This window comes from Hemiscyllium ocellatum, chromosome 33 (genome assembly GCF_020745735.1).
Source record: "Hemiscyllium ocellatum isolate sHemOce1 chromosome 33, sHemOce1.pat.X.cur, whole genome shotgun sequence".
Classification (NCBI taxonomy): Eukaryota; Metazoa; Chordata; class Chondrichthyes; order Orectolobiformes; family Hemiscylliidae; genus Hemiscyllium; species Hemiscyllium ocellatum.
The window spans coordinates 3,881,548-3,909,512 of NC_083433.1; the positions used below are offsets into that span (position 1 = coordinate 3,881,548).

A 27,965-nucleotide genomic window follows, 5' to 3' on the forward strand; every position below is an offset into this window, starting at 1 on the left:
GCCCTGTCTAAACTCAAACTGTGTGTCAGGAGCAGTTTATTGCTGAGAAGCACTGTTTAGTAGCACTGTTGATGATGCACAGTCCACCTGTTTACTGATGGTCAAGAGTACACTGATGGGGCACTAATTGACCAGGTTGCATTTGTCCTATGGTTTGTGTACAGGACATAAGTGGGTAATTTTGCACAATGTTGTTTGATGCCAGTGTTGTAACTGTACTGGAACAGATCAGCTCAGGGCATGTCAAGTTTTGGAACACTACTTCAATGTTGTTGCTAGGGCCTAGAGCCTTTGCAGTATGTTACATTGCCTCCAACTGTGTTTACTATCGTGTGAAGTGTATTAAATTGGCCAAGATTGGTATTTGTGATACAGGGAATCTCTGGAGGAGGCTGCGATGGATTCTCACATACTTCTTGCTCAGGGTTGTTGCAAATGCTTCAGCATTATTTTTTGTACTAGTATACTGGTTTCCGCCATCATTTGAGCTTTTGTGGACCCACTTCCAGAGTTTAATTTTCCACCATCAGTCGCAATTGGATGTGACAGGACTGCAGAGCTTAGATCTAACCCATTGATGTGAAATTCTATGACCTTGTCCATATAACTTGTTGCTTGTGCTTTCTTGTGTGCAAGTTAGTCCATTTTGTGCCTTCCCCTCATTTTTAGGTATGCATGGTGCTACTCCTGACATGTACTCCTACACTTTTCTTTGAACCAGGGTTGATTATCTACCTCAGTAAAACAAAGGATTATGGATGTTGGAGATCTGAAACAAAAACCAAAATTGCTGGCAAAACTCCGATGTGGCAGCATCAGTGGAGATAAAGCGATGAAGAGTGGCTCAGTGGTTAGCACTGCTGCCTCACAGCGCCAGGGACCTGGGTTCAGTTCCCACCCCGGGCAACTATCTGTGTGGAGTTTGCACATTCTCCCTGTGTCTGAGTGGGTTTCCTCCGGGTGCTCTGGTTTCCTCCCACAGTCACAAAGATGTGCAGGTTAGGTGAATTGGCCATGCTAAATTGCCCACAGTGTCAGGGATAAATGTAGGGGAATGAGTCTGGGTGGGTTGCTCTTCGGAGGGTCGCTGTAGACTTGTTGGGCCGAAGGGCCTGTTTCCATACTGTAGGTAATCTAATCTAGTTAATGTTTTGAGTCTGATGACACTGTCAGAACTGATAACAGCTAGAAAAAAAGTATTTATGCTGAAGGTGTTGCTGGGGGGTTGGGGAGCAGATAAGTGGAGATGCAGCCCAGTAAGAGAGAGATCAGAGTAAGTAAGCAAGTGGATTATTGGTAATAGGTCAAGACAGAAGAGAAACTGAACAAGTGGTAATGAGAGGAGAGAATGGGTTGGCTGTGCTAAAAGCAACCCATTGTCAAAACAGGACTGGGTGTAAAGTCAGGTTAAAAAGTGGAAGGACAGAATCAAGGTCCCCTAGCCTCTCTGTCTCAACATTGAGTTCAATGATTTTAGAGCCTAATTCCATCCCTCTACATTTCTTTTTAAAACTACCCCTACACTTGGTCCTGCCATGACAGAGATTGCTTTCAGCACAGCATGAACCATTCTCTCTCGTGCTCAGTTCTCATTAACACTTATTCAGCTTTTCTTCTGTCTTGGCTGGTTACCAATGATCTGAAAATGTATTGCTGGTTAAAGCGCAGCAGGTCAGGCAGCATCAAAGGAACAGGAAATTCGACGTTTCGGGCAAAAGCCCTTCATCAGGAATCCTGATGAAGGGCTTTTGCCCGAAACGTCGAATTTCCTGTTCCTTGGATGCTGCCTGACCTGCTGCGCTTTAACCAGCAACACATTTTCAGCTCTGATCTCCAGCATCTGCAGACCTCACTTTTTACTCGAAGATGGTTACCAATGATGCCCTTGACTGCTACCACTTTCGTATTTCTTTCCCTGCACTCTGTTACCAGCAATGCACTCACTTGCTGCTTTCTCTCTCCTCTCCTGCACATGCAGACACTACACCGCACACCCCCCCCCAAAAAAAAATTGACATGCATGCGGATTTGCTGCCTGACCCACCGAGTTTGGCCAGTAGTTTGTTTTTGATTCCCTACCTTGATAGTGGGTGATATGATGTGCCAATAGGTTTGCAGATGGAGTTGTTGGAGTACAGTTGTGTTGTAGGTGATGGCCCACTGTGCCTCATGGATACCCAGACTTGTGTTGGTGGATCTGTTTGAAGTCAATCCCACTTACTGCAGTGATCATGCCTCATTACATGATGCAAGGTATTCTCCATGTGAAGACTGGACTTTATCTCCAGAAGGGCTGTGAATGGTCATTTTTGCTCGACTGTAGCGAACTGATAAATCTATGGCAGGCAAGTTGGTGAGGATAGAGTCAAATATATTTTTGGATTCTGGATTAGTGGTGCTGGAAGAGCACAGCAGTTCAGGCAGCATCCAAGGTGCAGCGAAATCGATGTTTCGGGCAAAAGCCTGATGAAGGGCTTTTGCCCGAAACATCGATTTCGCTGCACCTTGGATGCTGCCTGAACTGCTGTGCTCTTCCAGCACCACTAATCCAGAATCTGGTTTCCAGCATCTGCAGTCATTGTTTTTACCTCAAATATATTTTTCCCCTCACCATCTGCTGCAGATCCAGTGTAACAGCAGTGTTTTTCAGGACTCAACCAATTTGTCAATAATGGGCACTGCTGGGCCACTGTTGGTGATGGACATTGAAATCTCCCATCCAGAGTACATTCTGCCCCCTTAACACACTCTGTGCCTCCTCCAAGTGGTGTTCAGTGTGGAGGAGTACTGATTTTATCAGCTGAGGGGCAGGGGGATGGTACTTGGTAATAAGCAGGTGGGTTCTTTGCCCATGTGTGACATGATACGATGAAGTCTGGAGCAACATTTTTCCCTAACTTAATTTCTCCTGTGTGGGCCTCCAAATCCATGCAAAGTGGCAATTTTCTCATGTGGAAGTTAATACACCAGCTTGTCAATCAGTGTGAGTTAGACCACAGAATAGCCATGCCACATATAGGGGAAGTTGATCCAGAGTTAGTGTCAAAGACTTCTGGGGCAATTCCCTCTAACTGTATACCAATTTGCCGTCACTTCTGTTGCGCCTGTCCTCTTGTCTGGTATATGGTTTATAATATATAATTCTGTAAGTATAACTGTCAAGCTATTGCTTGATTGCCCCATGAGATTTTGCCATCACGTTGGTAAGGATGATTTTTGTAGGGTCTGCTGGGCTGGGTTTGCTGTTGTCCAATCATATGTCTAAGAGTCATAGAGGTCCATAGTAGAGAAAAAGGTCCTTCAGTCCATCGTGTCTGTGCTGGTCAAATCAATCACCTAACTCTTCTAAACAATTTTTCCAACACTTGGCCCATAACCTTGTTTTCCTTGGCATTGCAAGTGTACGTCTGAGTACTAAAATAGAGAGTTTCTGCCTCTGCAGCCCTTGCAGGCCATGAGTTCTAGATTCCCACCACCCTGTAAAAGAAAACTCTTTCCCCACATACCCTCTAAACCTCCTGCTTCTTAGCTTAAATCCATACCTCCAGTTATTGATCTCTCCACCAAGGGGTTCTTTGTTGATGTCAGATGATCTAATTTTCTTGAGACTTTTTGCAGTTCTTACCAACCGAATGGCTTGCGAGGCTATTCTAGAGGGCAGGAAAGGGTTATTCACATTGCTGGAGTCTTGAATCATATGTAGGCCAGAAGAACAGCAACTTTGCTTCCTAAAGGGTATTAAGTGAACCACTTTTTGTTTTTTTTGGAAATTGACATGGTTTCATAGTGATCATGGCATCTTTAGTTCAACAATAATCTAGAATTAAAGTTCCACGCTCTGCTGTAGTTGGATTTGAATCCAGATCCTTAGAACGTTACCAAAGTTTCTAGAATGCTGCCATACTTCCAATTCACTTTGAACTGGCTAAATATGGGTATGTCTTTTGGAATATGGGGCTGCTGTTGCAAGAGAAGGGCCAGGATTATTGGACAGAGTAGTTTCTGTAATGCTGTTTTACAAGTTAGGGTTGATTCAGAGTGGTGTTAATTAAAGGCATGGGAGCAGCTCATTCACTGGTATTGAGTGAAAAAAAAAGAGGATGTTTACAAAGATTAAAAGGAAACCATCATTGGAAATTTGAGAGAGAAGGAAAATTGTCGATGTAATGTCAATTAGCAATGGAATAGAAGAGAGGGGTTTGTTCCTTTTTGAAATACTGTTTTCTGTGATTTCTAGACCCATTTGAGGTATTCTCAGCATTTGCTGATTTATGTCCAATCACCACCTTTTTGCTGTCAAGCTCTGCAACATCTGAGTTTACGCTCTGGTATTATCACGGTTTTGGATTTCAACCCACATTCTGAAATCTCAGGAAAAGAAAATCAATCAATCATAAAATGGTTTGGCCTCTTTGAGTGTTATTGATAACCATGCTTGCACTTTTAGACTCAGATTGGTGATCTCATTTTTCATGGTTTTGGCTGCTAATCCATAAATTATTTGCCCAAATGGATTACTTTAACATCTTGTTAGGCAGCATTTAGCAGAATGCAACCACTGGAACTCTTTCCTCCTCAGCTCTTAAAACTGTTACATTATTGTAAGTATTTTACACAATTCTCTTTCTAAATGAATTAGACTTGTATTCAAATGTGTTCTCCACATCACACTCCATACTGTTCAAAGTGGTAAAAGAATTCTAAAGAAACCCAGCCAGAATAGCACAATATGAAAATTTGGAATTGCAAATATTGGAAATACTCTGGTAATCTTGCAGATGAGTTTCACTGGTTTGTCTACTCAAACACTTCGTGTCTTGGCTAGACTAATAGTCTGGATGAAGTTTTAATTTGTGAATTTACATAGCTTTGTATGATGTACCAAACTTAAAAATACCATTTACAAAGTTTAGTGGAGTCCAGCTAAGAGGTGTAGTACAAGACTGAGCACTTCCAAAGCACATGAACTATTTCTGAAGTATAGTGACTTGCAGAACATCAGGCTAGTTTGCATCTAAAAAAGACCCACTTCGTTAAAATGAGATAAATGACCGTTTTAATGATCCATGATGTATGTCATTTGGTATGTCATTTATGATCGACCATAACTCTGCTGTTTCAGTAGTATTATAGAGTATTTCATATTCAAATGAACAGATTGACGACACTTTAATTTAGTGTTGTACCAGAAATGCTGTGTTTCTGGCGGTGCAGAACTCCCTCAGCAATCTGAAGTATTGGTCTAGATTTTGTGTTCAAATCCTGAAGTGAGGTATCCATGATGTGAAGGTGCCAGTGTTGGACTAGGCAATTCACCTGATGATGAAGTAGCACTGTGAAAGCTTGTGATTTCAAATAAACCTGTTGGAGTATAACTGGGTGTCATGTGACTTTTGACCCTGAAGTGAGATATAAAAACTGAATCCTCTAAAGCATAAGTGTTACCAACAGAACCAAATTTATGCCAAACAAAAGCTGTAAATTCTGGAAACTTTTAGGTTAATCTGCATCTGTGAAGAAAGTGTTTTAGTATTCTAACCTTTGCATCAGAACTGGAAAAGATTAGAGATGTTACAGGTTTAAGCAATTACAGGCGTGGGGTTCAAGGGAGACAGGAGGGCACATTTTTGGAATGGAAGGCAGTTGAATTAAAGCACAAGGGATGAAACTGGAACAAGTGAAGAAACAGAAGATTTGTCTTGTATGTTGCTGCCTTTAGATTACCCTTTTGTTTGCTCTTGACTTTCTTTAGCAATTTCAAATTCTGTAATACTTTGAGATTTTATTTAACTTATTATCGATATTGCTACATTGCCCTTTTGTCAATTGCTGCCTTCATGAGTAAAATTTAAATTCAATGAGCCAACTTTTCTGTACATTTCATCATATTTGATAAAACATGAAGGAGTTTTACTGCTGTGCATAACACAAATAAAATAAAATGAATCGTCTCCCTCTCTTCCCCCACCCCCCTTTTTTTAATATACCTGGAATTTTTTTCCTAATTACTAATTGTTATCTATTTTATTTCCCTAGTGCCCGAAGCGACGAAGCCAAGCCTAAGCCAGCCTCCAACTGCCACCCCAGTTGGCAGCGTTCCAACACCAGCCGCCAACGGTGGTAACAATGCCAAAAGGGCGGTGGCCACCAACGGCCAGCCACAGAACGCCGCCCGCTATCTGCCCCGTGAGGTGCCTCCTCGATTTCGCCAGCACGAGCACAAAGTGTTACTAAAACGTGGTCAGCCCCCTCCACCTTCCTGTGGGCTTCTTGGAGGTGGGGCGGGGCCTCCTGGGTTGCCAGGATCAAACCCTGGCGCTGCACAACCATTGACGCAACCCAACTGTCCACTGCAGCACGGCAGTACACCAGTGGGTAAGTAGAGTTCCCTTTAAAGGTTTTGTGGAGAAATCTAAAACAAAAACCTACGCTAATGGAAAAGATGAGTTTAGATTTGTTATTTGCTAGTTTTCCATTTGCAAAATGACCACTTTTGTCTTGAAAGACACTGTGCAGCCTCTTTTTCTTTTGAATTCTGTGAGGCGGCTCATGTTATTTTGCGAGTATGATCGTGGGATGAGAGGGGGCAATTTAAATACTGAATTAAAAGAACAATACAAAAGTTCAGTTTCCTCATCTGATGGGATTGCAACTTCTGCAGCAGGGGATGGAAAGTCTAGGTCATATTTTCACATCTTGTGACATTGCAAGAAACAATGTATACACTTGCAGATTTTTTCCCTCCAAAAGGTATGGAGGTGCCATCACTTGTAGATGGATAAAGAACTGGCTGGGCAACAGGAGACCGTAGTAGTGAAAGGGAGTTTCTCAGTGATGTTCCACAGGGATTCGTGCAGGGACCACTGTTTGTGATGTCCATAAATTATTTGGAGGAATGTATAGGTAGTCTGATTAGCAAGTTTAAGTTTGGGCGGAAATTGATGTACAGAGATATCTGGGTGTTCAGGTCCATTGTTCCCTGAAGGTGGCAATGCAAGTCAATTGAGTGGTCAAGAAGGCATACGGCATGCTTTCCTTCATCAAGAGGGGTATTGAGTACAAGAATGGGCTGGTCATGTTACAGTTGTAAATGACTTTGGTTTGGCCACATTTGGAATACTGCATACAGTTCTGGTTCACTACATTATCAAAAGGATGCGGATGCTTTGGAGAGAGTTCAGAAGATATTGCCTGGTATGGAGGGCACTAAATATCAAGACCGGTTGAGTAGATTAGGATTATTTTCATTAGAAGGATGGAGGTTGAGGAGGGACCTGATGGGAGTCTAGAAAATCATGAGCGGTATAGACAGGGTGGATAGCAAGAAGCTTTTTCCACAGCGTGGGGGGACTCAATTAATATGGGTCATGAGTTCAAAGTGAGAAGAAAAGGTTTAGGGGAGATTTGCATGGAAAGTTTTTTTTCAGCAGAGGGTGGTGGGTGCCTGGCACACGTTGCCAGTGGAGGTGGTAGAGGCGGGCATGATAGCATCAGTTTAAGATGTGTCTAGACAGATACATGAATGGGAAGGGAGCAGAGGGATACAGATCCTTAGAAAATAGGCAACAGGTTTCGTGCAAACAAGCTGGACTCTATCTTTAGCTAATGTTCATTCTCCAGCAAAGGCGAATGAATAGTAGCAAAGAGCCTTAAGTTAAATAGTAATTATGAGTGGGAAGCTTAAAGTTTTTTGCTTTGTGTACATTTTGAGATCATTTGTAGCAGCACCCACCTTGCTGCAACTGCTGGCCTTGTCTCTGAGCAGAGTGCTACGGCCTAGCTAGTGACCATTTAGTCTCCATAACTCACCACAGCTACAGACCATGTTCTTTGCCTTATTCACCCACTGAAATATTTCATATTACGGCTTTTTGAATTTTTAAATTGTCTTGATGTGGTTGTTGCTGTTTGCTCATTGCTAATTACCCTGGAACTGAGTTGTTCTTTAGGCCATTTCAAAGGGCAGGTAAGAATCAGATCCAGGCCAGGTCGAGAAGGAACAAGTATATTTCCCTATCGGACATTAGCAAACCACAGGGGTTTTTACAACATTGATCGTTTCATGGTCACCATTACCAAGACTAGCTTTCAATTTCCAAGTTGGTTAATTGACATCAGCCTAGATCACGGCAAGTGGAATCTAGTGAGTTAGTATACCAGCGATTATTAATGCTCTGATACCATTTTCTCTTTAAACACCTGGAGAAAATTGTAAATTTAACTATTGCTCATCTTTTTTACATTACCAATGGGTAAAATATTCAATGTTGTTTGAATGTCACTGAGAAATGAGTTTGAAAATCCCTCCCAAACAGCCTCAAGCCCCTCAGCCTTTCCTCGTAAGACCTTCCCTTCATACCAGGCAACATCCTAGTAAATTTCCTCTGAACCCTTTCCAAGGCTTCTGCATCCTTTCTATAATACGGTGACCAGAACTGTGTGCAATACTCCGAATGTGGCCGCACCAGAGTTTTGTCCAGCTGCAGCATGACTGCATGGTTCCAAAATTCAATCCCTCTATCAATAAAAGCCTACACACCATATGCTGCATTAACCCTATCAACATGGGTGGCAACTTTCATAGATCAGTGTATCTGGATATAGATCTCTCTTCTCATCCAGACTACCGAGAATCTTACCATTAGCCCAGTACTTTGCATTCCTGTTGCTCCTTCCAAAGTGAATCACCTCACCCTTTTTCTGCATTAAACTGCAATTGCCACCTCTCAGCGCAACTCTGCAGCTTATCTATGTCCCTTTGTAAACTGATGAAGGGCTTATGCTCGAAACGTCAAATTCTCTATTCCTGAGATGCTGCCTGGCCTGCTGTGCTTTGACCAGCAACACATTTGCAGCAGTATGTCCCTTTGTAACCTACAACAACCTTCATCACAATCCACAACTCTGCGGACCATAGTGTCATCCGCAAATTTACTAACTCATCCTTCTATGCCCTCATCCAGGTCATTTATATAAAATAACAAATAACAGTGGACCCAAAATATAGTTCCTTGTGATATCCCACTAATAAATTAACTCGAAGCATATAATCACAGGGTTAGATAGGATGGACAGTGAGAGCCTTTTTCCTCAGGTGGTGATGGCTAGTATGAGGGGATATAGCTTTAAATTGAGGGGTGATAGAGGTAGTTTCTCACTCAGTAGTCGGGATATGGAACGCGCTGCCTGCAACAGTAGTATACTCACCAACTTTTAGGGCATTTAAATGGTCATTGGATAAACATATGGACGAAAATGGAATACTGTAGGCTAGATGGACTTCACAGATTGATTCCACAGGTCGGTGCAAAATCGTGGGCCAAAAGGGCTTGTACTACATTGTTATGTTCTGTATTCAAATATAAACTTGAAGTTTTAAAATGTTCCCTTAAGTGGATCTCTATTCATAATTTGCTTCTTTTTGCAGACACTAACCCTGGGGGTGCTGGTTCAAATTATGCAAATTCTGCTTGGGGTTCTGGATCGTCCAGCACTGACCTCAACCACGGCTGGGATAAGTTAATCGTAGACGGGTCTGATATGGAGGCTTGGCCTTGCATCACAGGCAGGGACTCTGAGTCGGCTTCGGAACACGTAGACAACGAAGGTGCCTCAAACTTTGGCTCCGAGAAGAGCCTGCCACCAGGAAGTGGCGCTGCCAGGAGCTGCAAAGGAGCTGCAAACCAGTTTGCTGCTGGGAGCGGAAAGAATGAATGTAAATTGGGGGCCTGGAACATGGGCCTCGTGCCTAAACCCAGTCACGCATCTTCCATCTCTTCGGAGAGCAAAGACGGACTTAACAATTGGAAAAACTTGAGCAACCCTGATGGAGCTGGCCTTGGGTTGACTTTGAACCCAAATATCAACCCATCAGCCTGGCCAGTGTTGGGTCAGGAGGGCAATTCTGGAAAAGGGACTTTGGAGACTGATGTTTCAAGCTCCAGTGCACAACTCAGTGCAGTAGGTCAAAGCCCTAGGGATCAGGATGGTACTTCTGCAAGCGCCTGGGCAAATAAGTCAAAAACGGAAAATGCGGGTGTTACATGGAATGCTTCTGTTGGAGAACAGCCTCAAGCTCTTAACACTGATGGACCAAATAATGGCGACACTAACTCTTTGAATGCAAACTCACAGAGCACCGGGAACCCTTTGCAAAATAAGGGAGTGTCTGATACAACAGGAAATGGGACCTGGAACATGCCCATGGGAATGGGTTTGGGAAACCCCTTGGTATTGAATCAATCTGTGAGCACTGAAGCCTCATCCGAAGGCAGTATTAGAGGAACTATGGAGGGACGGGGAACAGGGGGGTCTTGGAATACAGTTTGGGGATCTTCTGGAACTGATTCAATTTCTGGACAAAATGGTACAGGAGCTGATGGCAATAGTGGACGCAACAGTGATGATACAGCAAAGGCTGGCTCTGGTTTGAAACAGTTACTGGTGAATAGATCAAGAACTGAATCATGGGATAGTAATAGTGGATCTTGGGACTCTGAGGCGCAAGACCCCAACAAAGCAAAAAATTGGGGCAAAGGGAACAGAACAGCATCAAGTGGTGCTCAGGGTTTGTGGGGGCAACAGCCAGGGACTGATAATCGCTCAGAAGGGGAGTGGAGTGGCACTCCTAATGAACAGAATTGTGGCACAGGCGGTTGGGACAATCATAGGGTAAATCCCCTCCCAGAAAACCAAGGAGAGAACTCCCAAAATTCCAACTGGGTGAAGGCCTCTAGTTCCACTGGGAGTGATTCTGGTAGTCGAAGCAACAACAAAAGGGGGGGCTCAGAAAACCACCCAGGAGGTCGGCGCTTAAACAAGACTGATCCCCTTGACCAGGAGGAGGTAATACAGTCTGTGATAAGTAGGTCTGATCTGGATCCTAGAGTGTTGTCAAATACTGGGTGGGGCCAAACTCAGATTAAACAGAACACAGTCTGGGATGTGCAGGAGTCACCAAGGAATGAGAGGCGCACTGACAGAGGAACAGAAGGGTGGGAGAGCACCACCACTCAGAGCACTAACTCAGGGGGCTGGGGTGAAGCATCCAGTCAAAGCAGTCACTGCAACTCTGGGTGGGGAGATGCTCCACAGTCTTCAAACATGGAGTCTGATAGTCCAAGTGGATGGGTGGACCCAAAAAATAGTCAAGGTTGGGGAGGTGGAACACCAGAAGAGAAGGCACCGTCATGGAATGATGCGCCTAGGATCAAGGAACCTGGTTGGGGTGCAAGACAGCAACCAACTCAAGGTTGGTCCCCCAACAATGGTTGGGGTGACGGAAGTGGACAACCAGCTGAACAACCAAAAGCAGGTGGATGGGATAGTTCAAACTCCAGGTGGGGCGATAGTGGACGTGGTGAAGTAGGATCTTGGGGTGGTGGTAACTCTAATTCAAACCAGAGAAGTGGGTGGGAGGATCCAACACGACACCAGGGATGGGGTGAGCCATCAAAAACAGCTGCCAATAATTGGAATAAACAACAAGATGTCTCTGGCTCTTGGGGCACAAACTCTGCAGGGAGTCGGCAATCAGGACCTGGCTGGGGCTCAGCCTCTGTGCCACCTGCACCCATCCCAGTTGTGCCAAAGGAAGAAGAACCTACTGGATGGGAAGAACCTTCACCACAGTCCATCTCCCGAAAAATGGAGATCGATGATGGCACCTCAGCCTGGGGTGATCCCAACAGCTACAACTATAAGAATGTGAATCTGTGGGACAAGAACTCCCAAAGTGAGAGCTCTGGAAGTGGACCGGCGCCACGGGAGCAGAATGCAGCCAATGTGGTTACAGGGCGAGGTTCCACATCAAGTTCTGGTAAGATGCTCTATTATTTGTCCATTGTACAGTTATAGGAGTATGTACAGATGTAAAAAATGTTACTTAATAATCTGATGATACAAAGTTGTACAGTCTGTGTTTATTTAGATTAAGTGATTTAACAAAGGATTGGAAGCTTGATCAGAAATTCCATGTCAGATCTTTATCTAATTACTCTCTTTGGAAAGTTCATGCATGTGTAGACTATAGAGAGGAAGCAGGATCAGCATTAGCTGGAGTACACATTGTGAGTGAATAACCTGCTCGTACTTGCTATCAGATTTGCAAGTAGTGTGATTATTTGGATGTGGTACAGAAGAATTGCCTACAACTGTAGGACCAGTCCAGAGATGAGAGAAAGCATAACCCATCTTCTAAATTTTACCATTTTTTGCTTTATAAATTACATTTTTAAATACTTCCTCATGATGACTGAAGAATGGGAAGATACTGCGGTACTAAACTTAACTCCCCATTCAAAACCACCATTATCCAGAGGATTGGGAAGCTTACAAGGACCAGCAGAGGGCAATTTAAAAAAAAAAGGGAGAAGATTAAATGAGGGTAAGGTAAGCTAGCCAACAATATAAAGGAAGGCTGTTAAGAGTTAAGGGCAGAAAAGAGGCAAAAGTGGACATTGGGCCATTGAAAAATGACACTGAAGATGTAGTAGTGGGGAACAAGGAACTGGCTGAGGATGTGAATGATTACTTCGTATCAATCTTCATGGTGGAAGACATGAGTAATATCCCAAAATTTCAAGGGAGTGAGGGGGCAGAGCTGAGAATACTGATCATTACCAAGGGGAAAGTACTAGGAAAAACTGGCCTGAAGATGGATAAATCTCCTGGACCAGATGGACTACACCCCAGAGTTCGAAGTGAGATAGCTGAAGAGAGTGGAGGCATTAGTGGTGATCTTTCAGGAATCACTAGAATCCGGGATCCCAGAGGACTGGAAAATCGCTAATGTGACACGCTTGTTTAAAAAGGGAATAAGGCAAAAGATAGAAAATTACAGACTGATCAGCCTAACCTCTATCATGGGTAAGATCCTGGAATTCATAGTGAAGAATGAGACTTCTGAATACTTGGAAGTATATGGTAAAATAGGGCAAAATCAGCATGATTACTTCATCAAAGGATTCTAGCAGTTGATGAAATGAACAGGTTATACTAAGGAGAACCAATGGATGTTATCTACCTCGACATAAAGACGGCATTTTGATAAGGTACTGCACAGGAGGCTACTGAGTAAGATAAGGGCCCATGATGTTAGAGGCAAGGTGCTAGCATGGATAGTCTGGCAGAAAGTAGAGAGTGGGGATAAAAGTGTCCTTCTCAGGATGGCAGCCAGTGACAAGTGGTGTTCTGTAAGGCTCAGTATTGGGATCACAACTTTTCACTTTATACATTAATAATCTGGATGAAGGAACTGAGGGCATTCGGGCTAAGTTTGCAGATGATACAAAGATAGATAGAGGGGCAGGTAGCATTGAGGCTGCAGAACAATTTGGACAGGTCAGGAGAGTGGGCAAAGAAGTGGCAGATGGAGTACAATGTGGTAAAATGTGAGATCATACACTTTGGTAGGAAGAACAGAGACATGGACTATTTTCTAAATGGGGAGAAAATTCAGAAGTCTGAAGTGCAAAGAGACTTGGGAGTTCTAGTCCAGGATTCTCTCAAGGAAAACTTGTAGGTTGAATCAGTAGTTAGAAAGGCAAATTCAATGGCGGCATCTATTTTGAGGGGACTCAAATATAAAAGCAGGGATGTACTTCTGAGGGTCTATAAGGCTCTGGTCAGACCACATTTGGAATATTGTGTGCACGTTTGGATCCCATATCTCGGGAATGATATACTGGCCTTGGAGCATGTTCAGGGGAGGTTCACGAGAATGGTCCCCGAAATGAAAAGCTTAAAATATGAGGAACGTCTGAGTACTCTGGGTTTAAACTCAATGGAGCTTTAGAAGGATGAGGGCAGATCTAATTGAAACATACAGAATAATAAATGGCCTGGCTAGAGTAGGTGTTGAGAAGTAGTTTCCATTGGTAGGAGAGACTAGGATCCGAGAGGGGAAGGGAAGAGCTTTTAGAATAAAGATGAGAAATGCCTTCAGCCAGAGAGTGGTGAATCTATGGAATTCGTTGCCACAGAGAGGTTTGGAGGCCGGGTCATTGAGTATATTTTAAGACCGAGATTCTTGAGTATCAAGGGTTACAGGGAGAAAGTGGGAGGATGGGGTTGAGAAACTTGTCAACCATGATTGAATAGCAGAGCAGATTTGATGGGCTAAATGGCCTAATTTCTGCTTGTGTCTCATGGTCTTATCTATTTGGGCTTCAGTGTGATGGATCTTGAGGTCCTTTACACTGAGTCATTTATATCCAGGATCGCCCCCAGGTGCCAAAGTAGTTGGTGTGAAATCAATGCTATTTGAACCAGGCAAATTCTCTGTTTGAACCATGCCTTGTTCTGAGTTGACGAATTTTTCCCAGTGCAGTAGCTGTTGAATGTGAGTTGGCTGTGTCCCCTTGGAAAACTGAAGAGAAAATTTGTCACTATAATCCATGACCTCCACTTGGGAATGCCTTAAGCTGGAATTGTATTTCAGAAAAGTAGCTGTTTATTATCTGGATGAAGGATAGCCAATTCGGTCTGCGCCTCCCAAAAACTTTTAAGAGAGAAGAACATTAATTTGGTGTTATGGGCCCTCTGTTCAAGTATTTGTTGCCAGTGAAGAAATAATGCAGGAAAACAAAGAGAAATGCTGAAGATTCCAGAGTTATCAACCCAGGTCAATTACTTTTTGTCAAATTTCCCCTAATTTGGAGCCTGCACCTAACTAACTAATTTAGGTACCCAGTAACATCGCACATATCCCCACGGATAATGGTGTAAGATTTCAGAAAGTTGATTGGTTTTACAAGCTCTCACTTTCATCTCTGATTAATTACATGACCCAGCTAATCATTCCTGCACTTTTAACAACTCAGACCATTCAACCTGTTGCCTGTATTTTCCTTCTTCAGTTGCCATCTTAAAGTAATCTTCCATCTTTTCATAAAGAGGCCATCAAAATAGACTATCTACTTCTTTGACAGCTGGTGATAGGGCTGCTGTTCTAATTTTGACAGTCAAAATTTGTCATATGGGGATCAGAGAAAATGCATTTCCCCTGTGAGTGATGCACTCTTCCATATTCAGTCCCTTTTTTGAATTGAGTTGCTGCCCCACAAGATGTTGGCAGCAGGCACAGACTGATGGCAGGAAGTCCAAGTTGATGTCCAAACACAGACAAAGGTATCTTTGTGCTCTACAGACTTCACTCCTTTTGCTAGGAGAGGAATCTCTGGATTCTTTACGGAGGTTGTGGTTTTACATTATTTATAACAACCAGCAGTCTTAAGTCAAAATGCATATCTTCCATAAATAGTTTTTAATTAAAGTTTTTAATTTCATTCAAGCCAGTTTTATTTGATAATTTGCTCAGTTTGAGCAAAGCTCTATCAAATTATTTCTGATGTCTTTGGTTTATGAAAACTTTGTAATCTTTAGTAACACAGCTTGCTGTCTTAGTTGTAGTCATCTGATATTCTTTATGTTGCTTATAACTTTTGATGTTCAAAGCCACCAAAATAAAGGGTGGTGGATTTGTTTATTAAGATGTTTGCCTGCCATACCAATGCTGACCATTGCAAAACTGGACCTTTCTGTTGCATTTATTGGTGCATGCGGCCATGGGTATTGGGTTCCTGAACATTGGCATTCTGCAGCAATCCGAGCCCAGTTAAAATGAGAGTTGCAAATAAGCCTCTGCCATGCATGATCTTCCCATTGCTTCCTCTCTAGTATTCTTTCCTCTTCTCCAGAGCCACATAGTCTTGAATGTAGTATTATAGACACTCACCATCCCTGTTGTTCTCATTGATTCTCCCTCAGCTTGAGGGTAATGACTGCAGGGTTGAGAGAATCAGCCACCTGATTATTGTCCAGTTCATCAAAGTTTTTTTTTCAGACATCTTCTGAATAAAAGTGCTTACCAACATATATATGGTAGCTTGTGCAAGCGTCTGTTCCTCAGTTAATGAACCTGAATTTATCAATTGGGCATTGCAGTGAAGACACTACTTGCTTCTGCCTGATCTTCGTACACTTTACCAGCTGATTCATCAAGCCAATGAACTAGAGCAAGAAACTGGACAAATTCTGACGACTTTTTTCATTCTTAATTTATTTGATGATACCATTTTTAAGCTGAAGGTCAAAATTCTTAAAATTCAGTCCAATAATCATGAACAAAATGATATATTTTTAAAAAAGATCACTGTTTCCTAATGACATCTGCAATAGCTGTCCAACTTAAAAAGTTAAATCATTCACTTGAGTGAAATGTGATTGATGAGAATAAATAACTCACTTGTCATCAGCTTCAAAGTTCATGAAGTTTCGTAGTTTAGCATAGTGCTGAACTTTAAGATCAGATAATGCCGGTTGAATTGTCTCTGTCTGAGGTAGTTGGCCATGATTTGGTGACACCGGCATTGGACTTGGGTGACTTTGTAGTTAAAAGTCACGCAATACCAGGTTATAGTCCAACAGGTTTATTTGGAAGCACTAGCTTTCAGAGCACTGCACCTTCAGGTGATTGTGTGAAGGAGCAGCGCTCTGAAAGCTAGTGTTTCCAAATAAACCTGTTGGACTATAACCTGATGTTGTGTGATGTTTAACTTTTGAGGTAGTTGGTGGCTTTCTTCCTAATTTCTTGAGGTCAAATGTGCAGCACCAACTAAACCTTAGATTTTCACATGCAGCACAATATTGCCAATGCTGGAAATTAGAAATGTGAACATAAACTGATGGAAATTTAGACAGCATCTAGAGAGAGAAGCAAAATTGCTCTTTTAGTTCAATGACCTTCTGTCAGAACCTGAAAACATTTCAGATCATAATTTTAGATACTTAGAGGCAGTTAAGATGAAGGGAAAGAGAAAAGTAACAGGTGGTCCGATAGGTTCAAAGACTACTAGAATGATTAAATTATGTATGATAATATGCCACAAGACTGAAGGAAATGTACATAGGAGTGACAACAATAGTGAGACGCAAATCTTGTTTGCTTGCTTTCACACATTTTCAGATAAGGGATGCTGATGACTTTTTGTTGTGTTGGCTGATTGGCATTACTGAGAGATAAGAATATGGAGTTAAGTTTGTATCTCTGCATCTCAGCTAACCAATGCAGAACACTTCACTCAAAAGGCAGTGTGTGTGCATGGTAATACACATTTTGACCGATTTCAGTTATACTTCCCACCCAGCATCCTTGACATGGTTGTCAATTCTCGTAAAATATTCACAAATATTTGGTGCTGGAGGATTTTTCTCCTCACTCTGTTTCATGCTTGGTGCAAGTGTGGTGGCATGAGGGAGCAAGAGAAAACCTGCAGTCCCATCAGAATGGTCAAAAACCCCTCAAATGCCAAAAGATTTTAAGCTGACTAGAGGACAAATACCAAGGAACACCTTTCAGCAATTGAAAACCTTCTTTTCAATGAACTCATGATTTGCCAATCTTAAACTATCTTTAAGTTGGTTCTTGAAGATTCCAAACACTGCTGTTTCTGGAGCAGAAACTCTTTATTTTAAAGATACTAGATCAGGGTTGCATTGGATTTTGTTTGTTATTCCGTAACATTGAATTGTCTTATCAAAGCAACGCCATGTTGGCTGATCACTAAGTAAACCATTTTACAGAAACTCCCCGAAACCATTAAATTATTTCGAGTCCATTGGAGAGGATGCAAAGTTAGATTTCAAGGCACATTATAGTATTGTGTTGTTGTACTTTTCTTCCTTTTGGTGGAGTTTGGATATGGTATTTCTCACGTGGTAGCAGGATTTTCTATGAAAAAGTGATGATGTCTTTTTCCTCATGAAGTGCACTAATTATCTATTGGATGTAAAACACCATTTATCATCTGACTGTAACATTGAAAGATTAGAGCCAAGTCATATTTATTTCATGTGCATGAGGCACTCAAGTAGCAGAAACCATTTATGTAAAATAGTCTTCAAGTCCAGCAATACCTAGTCAAATTTTATCACTTGCAAAAAGGTAATTTTGATCAATTAAAAGTTGCCATATTTTCAAAGCACGACTTTCAAACTGGAGATTTCTAGAATCCCTCTGCTTTCAGAAAGCAAGAGGTTACCTTCCTATCCATTTATATTGATATACATAATTGGATTCCTGAAGAAGGGCTTATGCCCGAAACATCGATTCTCCTGCTCCTTGGATGCTGCCTGACCTGCTGCGCTTTTCCAGCAACACATTTTTCAGCTTCGATCTCCAGCATCTGTAGTCCTCACTTTCTCCTATCCATTTATATTGTCTTGATTATTTTTCAGTGGGTTTCAGAATCCGACTGTCAGCTCATTTTGAATGAGTAACCTAATTACATCACTGAGGCTAGGAATTTCTGATAACATTCCTTTCTTGAAAATAAAAGTACTAAATTTAAAGTACTGACTTAATATTTTAAAAGCATGTTTTCCTAGTTGATTTTTTAAAAAGAAGATTATAAGTAGTTCATGCAGCAGAGCAAGTTCTTTTCGCTCATTTTTCCTTTCTTCCTCCTCATTATTTTTGTCATCAGCTGAACTCCGCTCAGACCATTAGCCACCCTACTCTGCACCTGTTATTCATCACTTTGAATGACTAACTGACCAGAGTTGTATTTCTATAGTAGATTTTGAGAGGCTTTTATTCCACTTGATTTGGGCAAGTCCATGCTGAAATAATCTTTTTCTTCAGGTTCAAAAGCTATGCAAGATGGATGGGGTGGTGGTGATCGACCTACTGTAGCAAGTACCCGCCCCCCAAGCTGGGAAGAAGAAGAAGATGGTTCAATTGGCCTGTGGAATAGTGCTGGAACTCAGGAGAGTAGTTCACCCTACAACTCAACTAACTGGACCTCTAGTGGAAAGAAAATTCATAAGGTAGGCATGGCAAAATTTTAGTAAACTTAAGATGATAGTGAGTTACCTTTCTCCAGCTACTAGGAAACTTGTTCAAGTCCAATGTCTAGATGAAGGCTGAGTTGACCTCTGTCATTTTCTGACATGGCAATTTGTTGTGTGGCTATTTCTGCAGTTTCAGGTATGGTATAGCTTAACAGGTGTAAACTTGCCAAATGCCTGTTTGATAGGATCTGAATTTTGACCTGACAAAAATAGTCATGCAGACAGAAAAAATACAGACAGAGCAATTTTGGAGGCACACCAGCTCAGTCTGTATCTGCAAGAGAAAGGTTGGTTAGCATTTCAAGTATGGACCCATCAGAACTCCCAGCATCTCACCTGAAATCATGTTGCTTTCTTCTTCATACGTTGACCTGTTTTGTATTTCCAAGTTGTATTTTGCATTTCAGTGCTCGCAGTTGTTCACTTGCATATCTAGAAAACTGACCTGGTACAGTGTTTTTTGAGGGCAAGGATTCTGAATGAACCTTGGGATAAATCATCAGAAGAATTTGTAACTGAACTGTCTAGGAAATTACACAATGTTGCCTAAAGACTAGTACCACCTGAATGGAAGCATTTGTTGACTAGAATCAGCACTTTTTCAGAAGGTACAGTTCCAACAGAATACAACAAGTTAGTCATGGTCCCTATGGGGAATTCTAGCTATGAGCATTTGTTTCTTGTGCATGCTTGCAATATATAGAAGTTATTTGTTCCTTTGCCTGCATTCATAAATTTTACAAAACAATGTATCGCCATACACTTTATTTTAATTAAATGCTAGCAGCAATGTGAATGTACCTGGCTTTCCTGAACATTTTGAATCTTTATCAGAAATTGAAGCAGTACAGATTTTTATGATAACTAATTTGTAAGGATTACTTACATAGATGTTCTCATTTGAACAGTCTTTCCCTCCCCGTATGCCAGTGACTCCGTATTGTTTTAAATTGGTGTGACTAGTTCACTCCAGAAGTACTTATAAAATGTGGGCAATTATGGTTTCAGCAAGAGTTCTGTAGACTTCGTACCACTTTAAGCTGGGAGGGAAATAGATGAATTGCAGTACATTGCCATCATGGTTTTCACTTGAGACCTGGTGTTGAGAGTGCAGCCCAAACCAGTGAACTCGACAGTTCCCTCTCTGGCAAGAAGAATGCTCCTTTTGCATAGTTTTTAATACAGTAGTGGGTTGTAAATATTTTTAATCAACCTGTTCAGACATGTTATGTCACACCTCTGGAAGGGATGAGTCTTGAGCCTAGACCTTTTAGTCCGGAGGTTTTGACATTACCACTGTACCTCAACAGCCCCTCAGTTGTGGGTTGTAAGCACACCACTGCATGTAGTTCAAATTAATCAGCATTAAATTGATTTGTCTGCCTCACTTAGGAATCACGGAAAACTAGGAATGACATACTGTTGTAGTAAACATAAGACATAGCATTATAGGTAGGACAGCATGCCCTCTTTCCTAAACTGACTCAATGAAATAACTAAACATCTACAACAACTTCATATCCTTCCTTATCCATTTCCGTTGATTCCCTCAGTGAAGCAAAACCTCGTTGTCTCAACAACATATCCAAGCACCGTTCTCTCGTGTAGAGAAATTTCTTACCTCAGTCTTGAATGATCAACCACTTATTCGATTATAAACCCTATTTCTAGTTTCTCCACTTAGAATATGCCTCCCAGCAAACACGTTAAAGTTTTTTACAACTATTAATTAGATCACCCAGGTTGTCATGTCATTAGTATAAGCTTTCTTGAGAATAGATCTGAAGAATATTGTTGAAACTGCATAGGGTATTTTACTCACTTCTACATATTACCAGTACCACCAGGTCCTAGTATTACAGCTGCTTTTATCGTCCATGGTGTATTTAAATCGGCTCTTAGTGATTGTTTGGTAATACTTGATGAGGCAATCTTGCTGAAACCATTTCATAATCAAAAGGTGTGGTGCTGGAAAAACACAGGTCAGGTGGTATCGGAGGAGCTGACGAATCGACTTTTCAGGCATAAGGAATTTAGGGGGGAGGGTTTGGAAAAGAGGGCTGAGAGATAAATGGGAGGGTGGAAGTGGGCTGGGGGCATGGTAGCTGGGAACGCGATAGGTAGATGGTAATGGGAGAAGATGGTGATGGTTAGAGGGAAGGGTGAGGGGGATGTGAGAAGGAGGATGGAAAGTAGGACAGTTCGAGTTGGAGGGTTGGATCTGGGATGGGATGTGGGGAGGGGAAATGAAGAAACTGGTGAAATCTATGTTTGATGTGTTTTTGGAGGGTCCCAAGGTGTTCTTCCTTCAGGTGTTGGGTGGCTTGGATTTGACGGTGGAGGCAGCCCAGGACTTGGCATGTCCTTGGGATAGTCAGCCACAGGGCTGTGAGGCTGTTTGGTCTCCCAGAGATGTTCCCTGAAACGTTCCGCGAGTTGGCATCCTGTCTCCCCAATGTAGAGGAGACCATATCGAGAGCAATGGATACCGTACATGGGGTTACCCTTGTTTACCCTTTTGCTGTTGGTCATTCAGTTTTAGTGGTATTAAATGGCACATTGTGGGTATCACAGTTGGTCAAGGAAAATGCTTGCATGCTGGGGGCTACACAACATCAGTTCTAAAATGCTGTAAAGTCACACAGCACAGAAACGGATCCTTCGGTCCAACCAGTCCATGCCGAACGTACTCTCAAACTAAACTAGTCCTACCTGCCAGCTGCTGGACCCATATTCCTCAAAACCTGTCCTATTCATGTACTTATCCAAATGTCTTTTAAATGTTGTAATCATACCCACATCCACCACTTCCTCAGGATGTTTGTTCCACATGCAAACCACCTTCTTTGCAAAAAATTTCCCTCATGTTGTTTGAAAATCTTTCTTTCCATAACTTTTAAAAATGTGTCCCCGGTCATGAAATCCCCCATCCCCCATCCCCCATCCTCAGGAAACGACAGCTGCCATTAACACTCTCTCTATCCCGCATTATAATATAAACTTCCATTTGGTTGCCTGTCAACCTCCTACACACCAATGAAAAAAGTCCCAGCCTAACCAACCTTTCTTTGTAACTCAATCTCTCCATTCCTGGCAACTTTCTGCTAAATCTGTTTTGAACCCTCTCCAGTTTAATAGTATCTTCCCAGAACTGGACCCAGATCTATCTTTAGCTCAACAAAGAGGTATGATCCAGTCCTTTGTGACTGTCTTCACATTTTAAAGATGCAATTTGCATACCAGAAAGAAAGGGTAACCTCGCTGCTAATGAGACAAAGTAAATTGAGGTAATTAGCATCAGAAGACAAAATGTACTCGAAGACCCTTAGACTGTGGAACGATTCCAGGGATTAAAAGTTATAACATCCCTGAAATGGAAATGTGGAACAAAACAGCTTTAACATAAAGTACTGAATTTGTTTCTGCCAAGGCAGGTCAAGTTCACATGGCATGGAATTGAGTATGGATCCTAGGATATGGTGAGAATATCAAATGGTGGTCAATCTGCAAAGTAGTATCTCAGTTTGAATCGACAGGGAATAAGGAATAGCCTGATGAAGGAACTATGGCAGTTTGTTGGTTTTGGATACATCAAACACAAAAAGAAATAGAGATGAAGATGAACACAGTTAAAGAAGAAAGACACGTGGAAAGTCTAACTGGATAGATCAGAACTACTTCAGTGTGGGCATTCCTGAGCATAGCCTCAGAAATAAGAATCCCAATCGTTCCTTTTGGGAACTATGCTTGGATATATTGTCATTCTCTAGCCATTTGAGTGTGCAGCATATTCTGTCACCATGTACAAGAGTTTACAACAAGTCATGGCTATTTTTGGTGAGGCTACAAATGTTAACTGCTGATTTTCTGTATATACTTTAAAGTCTGCAGAATCCTAATGAGCTAAACAATACTAGTTGGCACAGATTAAACACAGACACAGAATAATTAAAAGGGAAATTTTGAGTGATGTATATTAAGTTTGTAAGACCATGGTGAAAACACTCAAATAACTATTGAAGTTGAATCTGTTTAAAATGGAATACTTTGAAGAAGGTAATTTTGTGGGGAAGGCGGAGCAAGTAGAGCATGGGATTAGCTACATACCTGGCTGGCAGGGAAAACCACCTCTCAGACATGATTGATTAAATTATGTTTTGATACTGGATGATTACAGTCTAATTGCGAATTGATTGTGATGAAAAATAGGGGAGCATTTGTACAAATGTACAGTGTCACCTAATAGAGCATTTGATAATGCTCATTCATGCAAGTATTATTCCCATTTGTCGATTTTGTAGTGACTTTCTTTTTTCTAGTGAAAAAAGGAAACTTTTTTAAAAAAAAATTAACAAATCATGAAGTCAGTTTTTTTCATAACATAATCCATGAAATTAAGCAGAAGGTATGACTTTGCAGTGTTGATTTATGCTATCCCGTGGAATGGGGTGGTGAGGCTTTAGTTTACATGGGTTCATATCAGCTGGATGGGTTGGAAATGAAATATACATAGATTTCTTTTAAATCATGTGAAGAAAGTTTAGCAAATGTTGTAATGTTTAGCATGTCTGTCAGCATCTAAATAGGAAAGGCCATTCAGCATTTTCGCCACCATGAAGTGTAATCAGAATCTCTCCTTCAGGGCTCCATGAAAGGTGGAAACAATGACACATGGATAAATCCTCTCTCTACGCAATTTTCCAAAATGGGATTACTGGTAAGAACAGCTTTACTAAACACACTGGAGAATCAATTTACCTGAATTGTTACTTAAATTTATCACATTAAGCCTGCTGCTGACTAACCTTATTACTCTAAGCCTTGTGACAGAAAGGTGTACTCTGACATTACATGACTAACATGCTTTGCTTGTAATGCAATACAATACAAGGGTAGGCCACTCAGCCCTTTGAGCACATTTTACCATTCAGTATATTATGACTGACCTGACTTTTAACTCCAATTCTATATTTCTGCATAGTCCCTATGAATCCTCTGCCTTAAGAAAAATGAAAGATTTTGCATCTGCTACCTTTTAAGAAAGGGAAATCTAAAGACATTGTTCTCTGAGAGAATAAAATGCTTCCTCATCTGTTTTAATTGGGTGCCCCCTTATTTTTAAACTCACCCTTAGTTCTAGATTGTTCCACAAGAGGAAACTTGTTTTCAACATTCTTCTGATCAGATCCCCTCAGGATCTTGTGTGTTTCAACTAAATCACCTCTGACTCTTCTAAACTCCAGAGGATACAGACATAGCCTGTCCGGCATTCCTCATAAAATAATCCGTTCATTTCAGGGATTAGTCCAGTAAACCTTCTCTGAACTGCTTCCAAAGCATTAACATTCTTTCATAAGTACAGTGACTGGTATCATCCAAAATGATCCAGATGAGGTCTCACCATTATAAATGGAGCTATCAGTGAGCCATTTAGAAGTGACTGAGAATGCACTTCTCTTTTATTTCCTTTTGCAAAAATTAAGGCATGTTGATAATGTGAACTATTCCTAGTCGGATATATTTTTCAATGCTAGCAGTATATAGAAGTAGTTAGAGGCTTTAATATATAACATACTTTGTGACTGCTGTGCTAAATATGCTGTCTTTATTATTGTCGTCACCAACATTAAAACTGTACCCTCCAGAATCTTATCCTGGTGGTACACATCACAAAATGATCAATTGGGTACATGTAGAAATAATCAGTAATTGTGCAGTTTAAAAATAAACAAAATGAGTGAATTGATGGTGAGGGTTTTCATTGTAGTTAATTTAATTGTTATATACCACTGTCATGTTTTGTGTCACAAGACTGAGTAATGAGGAAAGTGTGACATTGATTATAATGTGATCTGCAGTTGTGTGTGCTGTTTCATGTTCTTGAGTTGAAGTTCACAGGCTGCAACGTGTTATACTGGGTGATATTTATTTCTTAAATCTCAAGACAATCATTTTGTTATCTTTAAAAATAAAGTTAATTGCAATATGTAATCTTATACTGTGCTTTAATGGTTTCTGAAGAACAATAATATAATGGCCGTATTAACTTTTGGAGATTGATAATTTATTATGTAAAACTAACTTTTGGAAGATATTTGTTTGTAGCGGTTAGTTATAACTTTCAGCATTTGAGTTCAGTGGGTTGAGAGGGTTGTAATTGAGAACAAAAACGCTGAGGACCTAAGTCACTGGGGGAGATTTTCAGCTGGAGGTTACTGTGGGGAGGGAAACTGAGAAGTGGTGAACATAAAACCTAAAGTCTGGTTGAAGATTTGTAGCTCGGGTGTCCATTGTTGTGGTTCTGTTCGCCGAGCTGGAAGTTTATGCTGCAAACGTTTCGTTCCCTGGCTAGGGAACATCATCAGTGCTATTGGAGCCTCCTGTGAAGCGCTGCTTTGATGTTTCTTCCGGTATTTATAGTGGTTTGTTCTTGCCGCTTCCGGGTGTCAGTTTCAGCTGTAGTGGTTTGTATATGGGGTCCAGGTCCATGTGTCTGTTAATGGAGTTTGTGGATGAATGCCATGCCTCTAGGAATTCCCTGGCTGTTCTCTGTCTGGCTTGTCCTATGATGGTAGTGTTTTCCCAGTCAAATTCATGTTCCTGGTTGTCTGAGTGTATGGCTACTAGGGATAGCTGGTCGTGTCGTTTTGTGGCTAGCTGATGTTCGTGGATGCGGATTGTTAGCTGTCTTCCTGTTTGTCCTATATAGTGTTTTGTGCAGTCCTTGCATGGTATTTTGTAAACTACGTTAGTTTGGCTCGTGCTGGCTATTGGGTCCTTTGTTCTAGTGAGTTGTTGTCGGAGCGTGGATGTTGGCTTGTGTGCTGTTATGAGTCCTAAGGGTCGCAGTAGTCTGGCCGTCAGTTCTGAGACGCTCCTGACGTGTGGTAGTGTGGCTAGTCCTTTTGGTTGTGGCATGTCCTCGTTCCGTGGTCTATCTCTTAGGCATCTGGTGATAAAGTTGCGTGGGTATCCGTTTTTGGCGAATACCTTGTATAGGTGTTCCTCTTCCTCTTTTCGCAGTTCTGGTGTACTGCAGTGTGTTGTGGCTCTTTTGAATAGTGTCCTGATGCAGCTTCGTTTGTGTGTGTTGGGGTGGTTACTTTCATAGTTTAGGACTTGGACATCATCAGGAATACACACATAGACAAAGAAGAAACCATGGTATCATTCAACGTGACGGCACTGTTCACATCAATTGACAAAACCCTAGCCAGAGAAACAATAGCCAACCTACTGGACATACATAACAGAACACAGGAGGCCGAACCTATCAACAAGGACGGCATACTTAAACTACTAGACCTGTGCCTCACCACACACTTTACATTCAACAATCAGATATACGAACAAATCAATGGAACACCCATGGGATCACCAATCTCGGGACTCATAGCAGAGGCAGTTATGCAAAGGTTAGAACATACAGCCCTACGACAAATCCAACCCAAACTCTGGATCAGATACGTCGATGACACCTTTGTAATCATCAAAAACACAGAAATAGAAAAAACACACCGAATTATCAACGCCACACTCACAGGAATACGATTCACGAGAGAAGAGGAAAAGGATAGCCAACTCCCATTCCTAGACGTGTTAGTAGAGAGAACACCCAACGGAGAATTCACCACAAGGGTACACGGGAAACCAACATACACAGACCAAGTCCTAAACTATGAAAGTAACCACCCCAACACACACAAACGAAGCTGCATCAGGACACTATTCAAAAGAGCCACAACACACTGCAGTACACCAGAACTGCGAAAAGAGGAAGAGGAACACCTATACAAGGTATTCGCCAAAAACAGATACCCACGCAACTTTATCAACAGATGCCTAAGAGATAGACCACGGAACGAGGACATGCCACAACCAAAAGGACTAGCCACACTACCACACGTCAGGAGCGTCTCAGAACTGACGGCCAGACTACTGCGACCCTTAGGACTCATAACAGCACACAAGCCAACATCCACGCTCCGACAACAACTCACTAGAACAAAGGACCCAATAGCCAGCACGAGCCAAACTAACGTAGTTTACAAAATACCATGCAAGGACTGCACAAAACACTATATAGGACAAACAGGAAGACAGCTAACAATCCGCATCCACGAACATCAGCTAGCCACAAAACGACACGACCAGCTATCCCTAGTAGCCATACACTCAGACAACCAGGAACATGAATTTGACTGGGAAAACACTACCATCATAGGACAAGCCAGACAGAGAACAGCCAGGGAATTCCTAGAGGCATGGCATTCATCCACAAACTCCATTAACAGACACATGGACCTGGACCCCATATACAAACCACTACAGCTGAAACTGACACCCGGAAGCGGCAAGAACAAACCACTATAAATACCGGAAGAAACATCAAAGCAGCGCTTCACAGGAGGCTCCAATAGCACTGATGATGTTCCCTAGTGAGGGAACGAAACGTTTGCAGCAAAAACTTCCAGCTCGGCGAACAGAACCAGAACATAAAACCATTGTGGTGTCTGTAGTTTTTATTTTCTGTCCTGAATTTCAATACATAATTTTGTTGAAGTTGCTTTTTCTTGTTAATGCAGCTTGGCTTGTTCCTAGTATAGTAATTTGAGGGAGAATGCTGCATTTGACTGATGTACCAAAACCTTTAAAGTAATGAAGCTGGGAAGATAACTTGTCAGTGACTAGAATTTGTCAAAAGAAATCTGCTTTTGGGTTACTTTAAAAACAAAAGAAAGTGCATGGGTTTGGAGGTGCTTATGTTGTAATTAAAAGAAATAAAGTAATGACCTGGCACCACCAAACTCATTTTAATAGTTTATTCTTTTAATTGTTATTTCAAGTTATGTTTCATTCACAGAGGGAGCCTTCAGAAGATGGTGTTGGTAACAAAATGGACTTAGCTGTTGGTGAGTGCTAAACAGAATGAAGTTGGATTATTTTGGGCAGTTGATGTGCTTTATAACTGCTTTTAGAAAACTTTCCTTGTATTCTAATAGTGATTTAAGGTGCTGAGGTTGGGAATCGATGCCTATGCCTGCCCTCCTTCGTGAAAGATTTTTTTTCACCATTTGGCGCCACTCAATAATACAATACATCAATCTTTTCCC

The 27,965-nt window shown here is 41.6% G+C and overlaps 1 protein-coding gene across 7 annotated transcripts in view; it reads left to right on the forward strand.

The window, feature by feature from the left end:
• Positions 1-27,965, forward strand: part of tnrc6ba (trinucleotide repeat containing adaptor 6Ba) — a 210,812-nt gene that overhangs the window by 147,793 nt on the left and 35,054 nt on the right. For all 7 annotated transcript variants that reach the window (XM_060849553.1, XM_060849554.1, XM_060849557.1 and 4 more), the window contains 5 exons: positions 6,037-6,375; positions 9,428-11,818; positions 18,644-18,828; positions 23,495-23,569; positions 27,716-27,764. In XM_060849553.1, the coding sequence (XP_060705536.1) occupies positions 6,037-6,375; positions 9,428-11,818; positions 18,644-18,828; positions 23,495-23,569; positions 27,716-27,764 (3,039 nt within the window). The remainder of the gene's footprint in view (positions 1-6,036; positions 6,376-9,427; positions 11,819-18,643; positions 18,829-23,494; positions 23,570-27,715; positions 27,765-27,965) is intronic.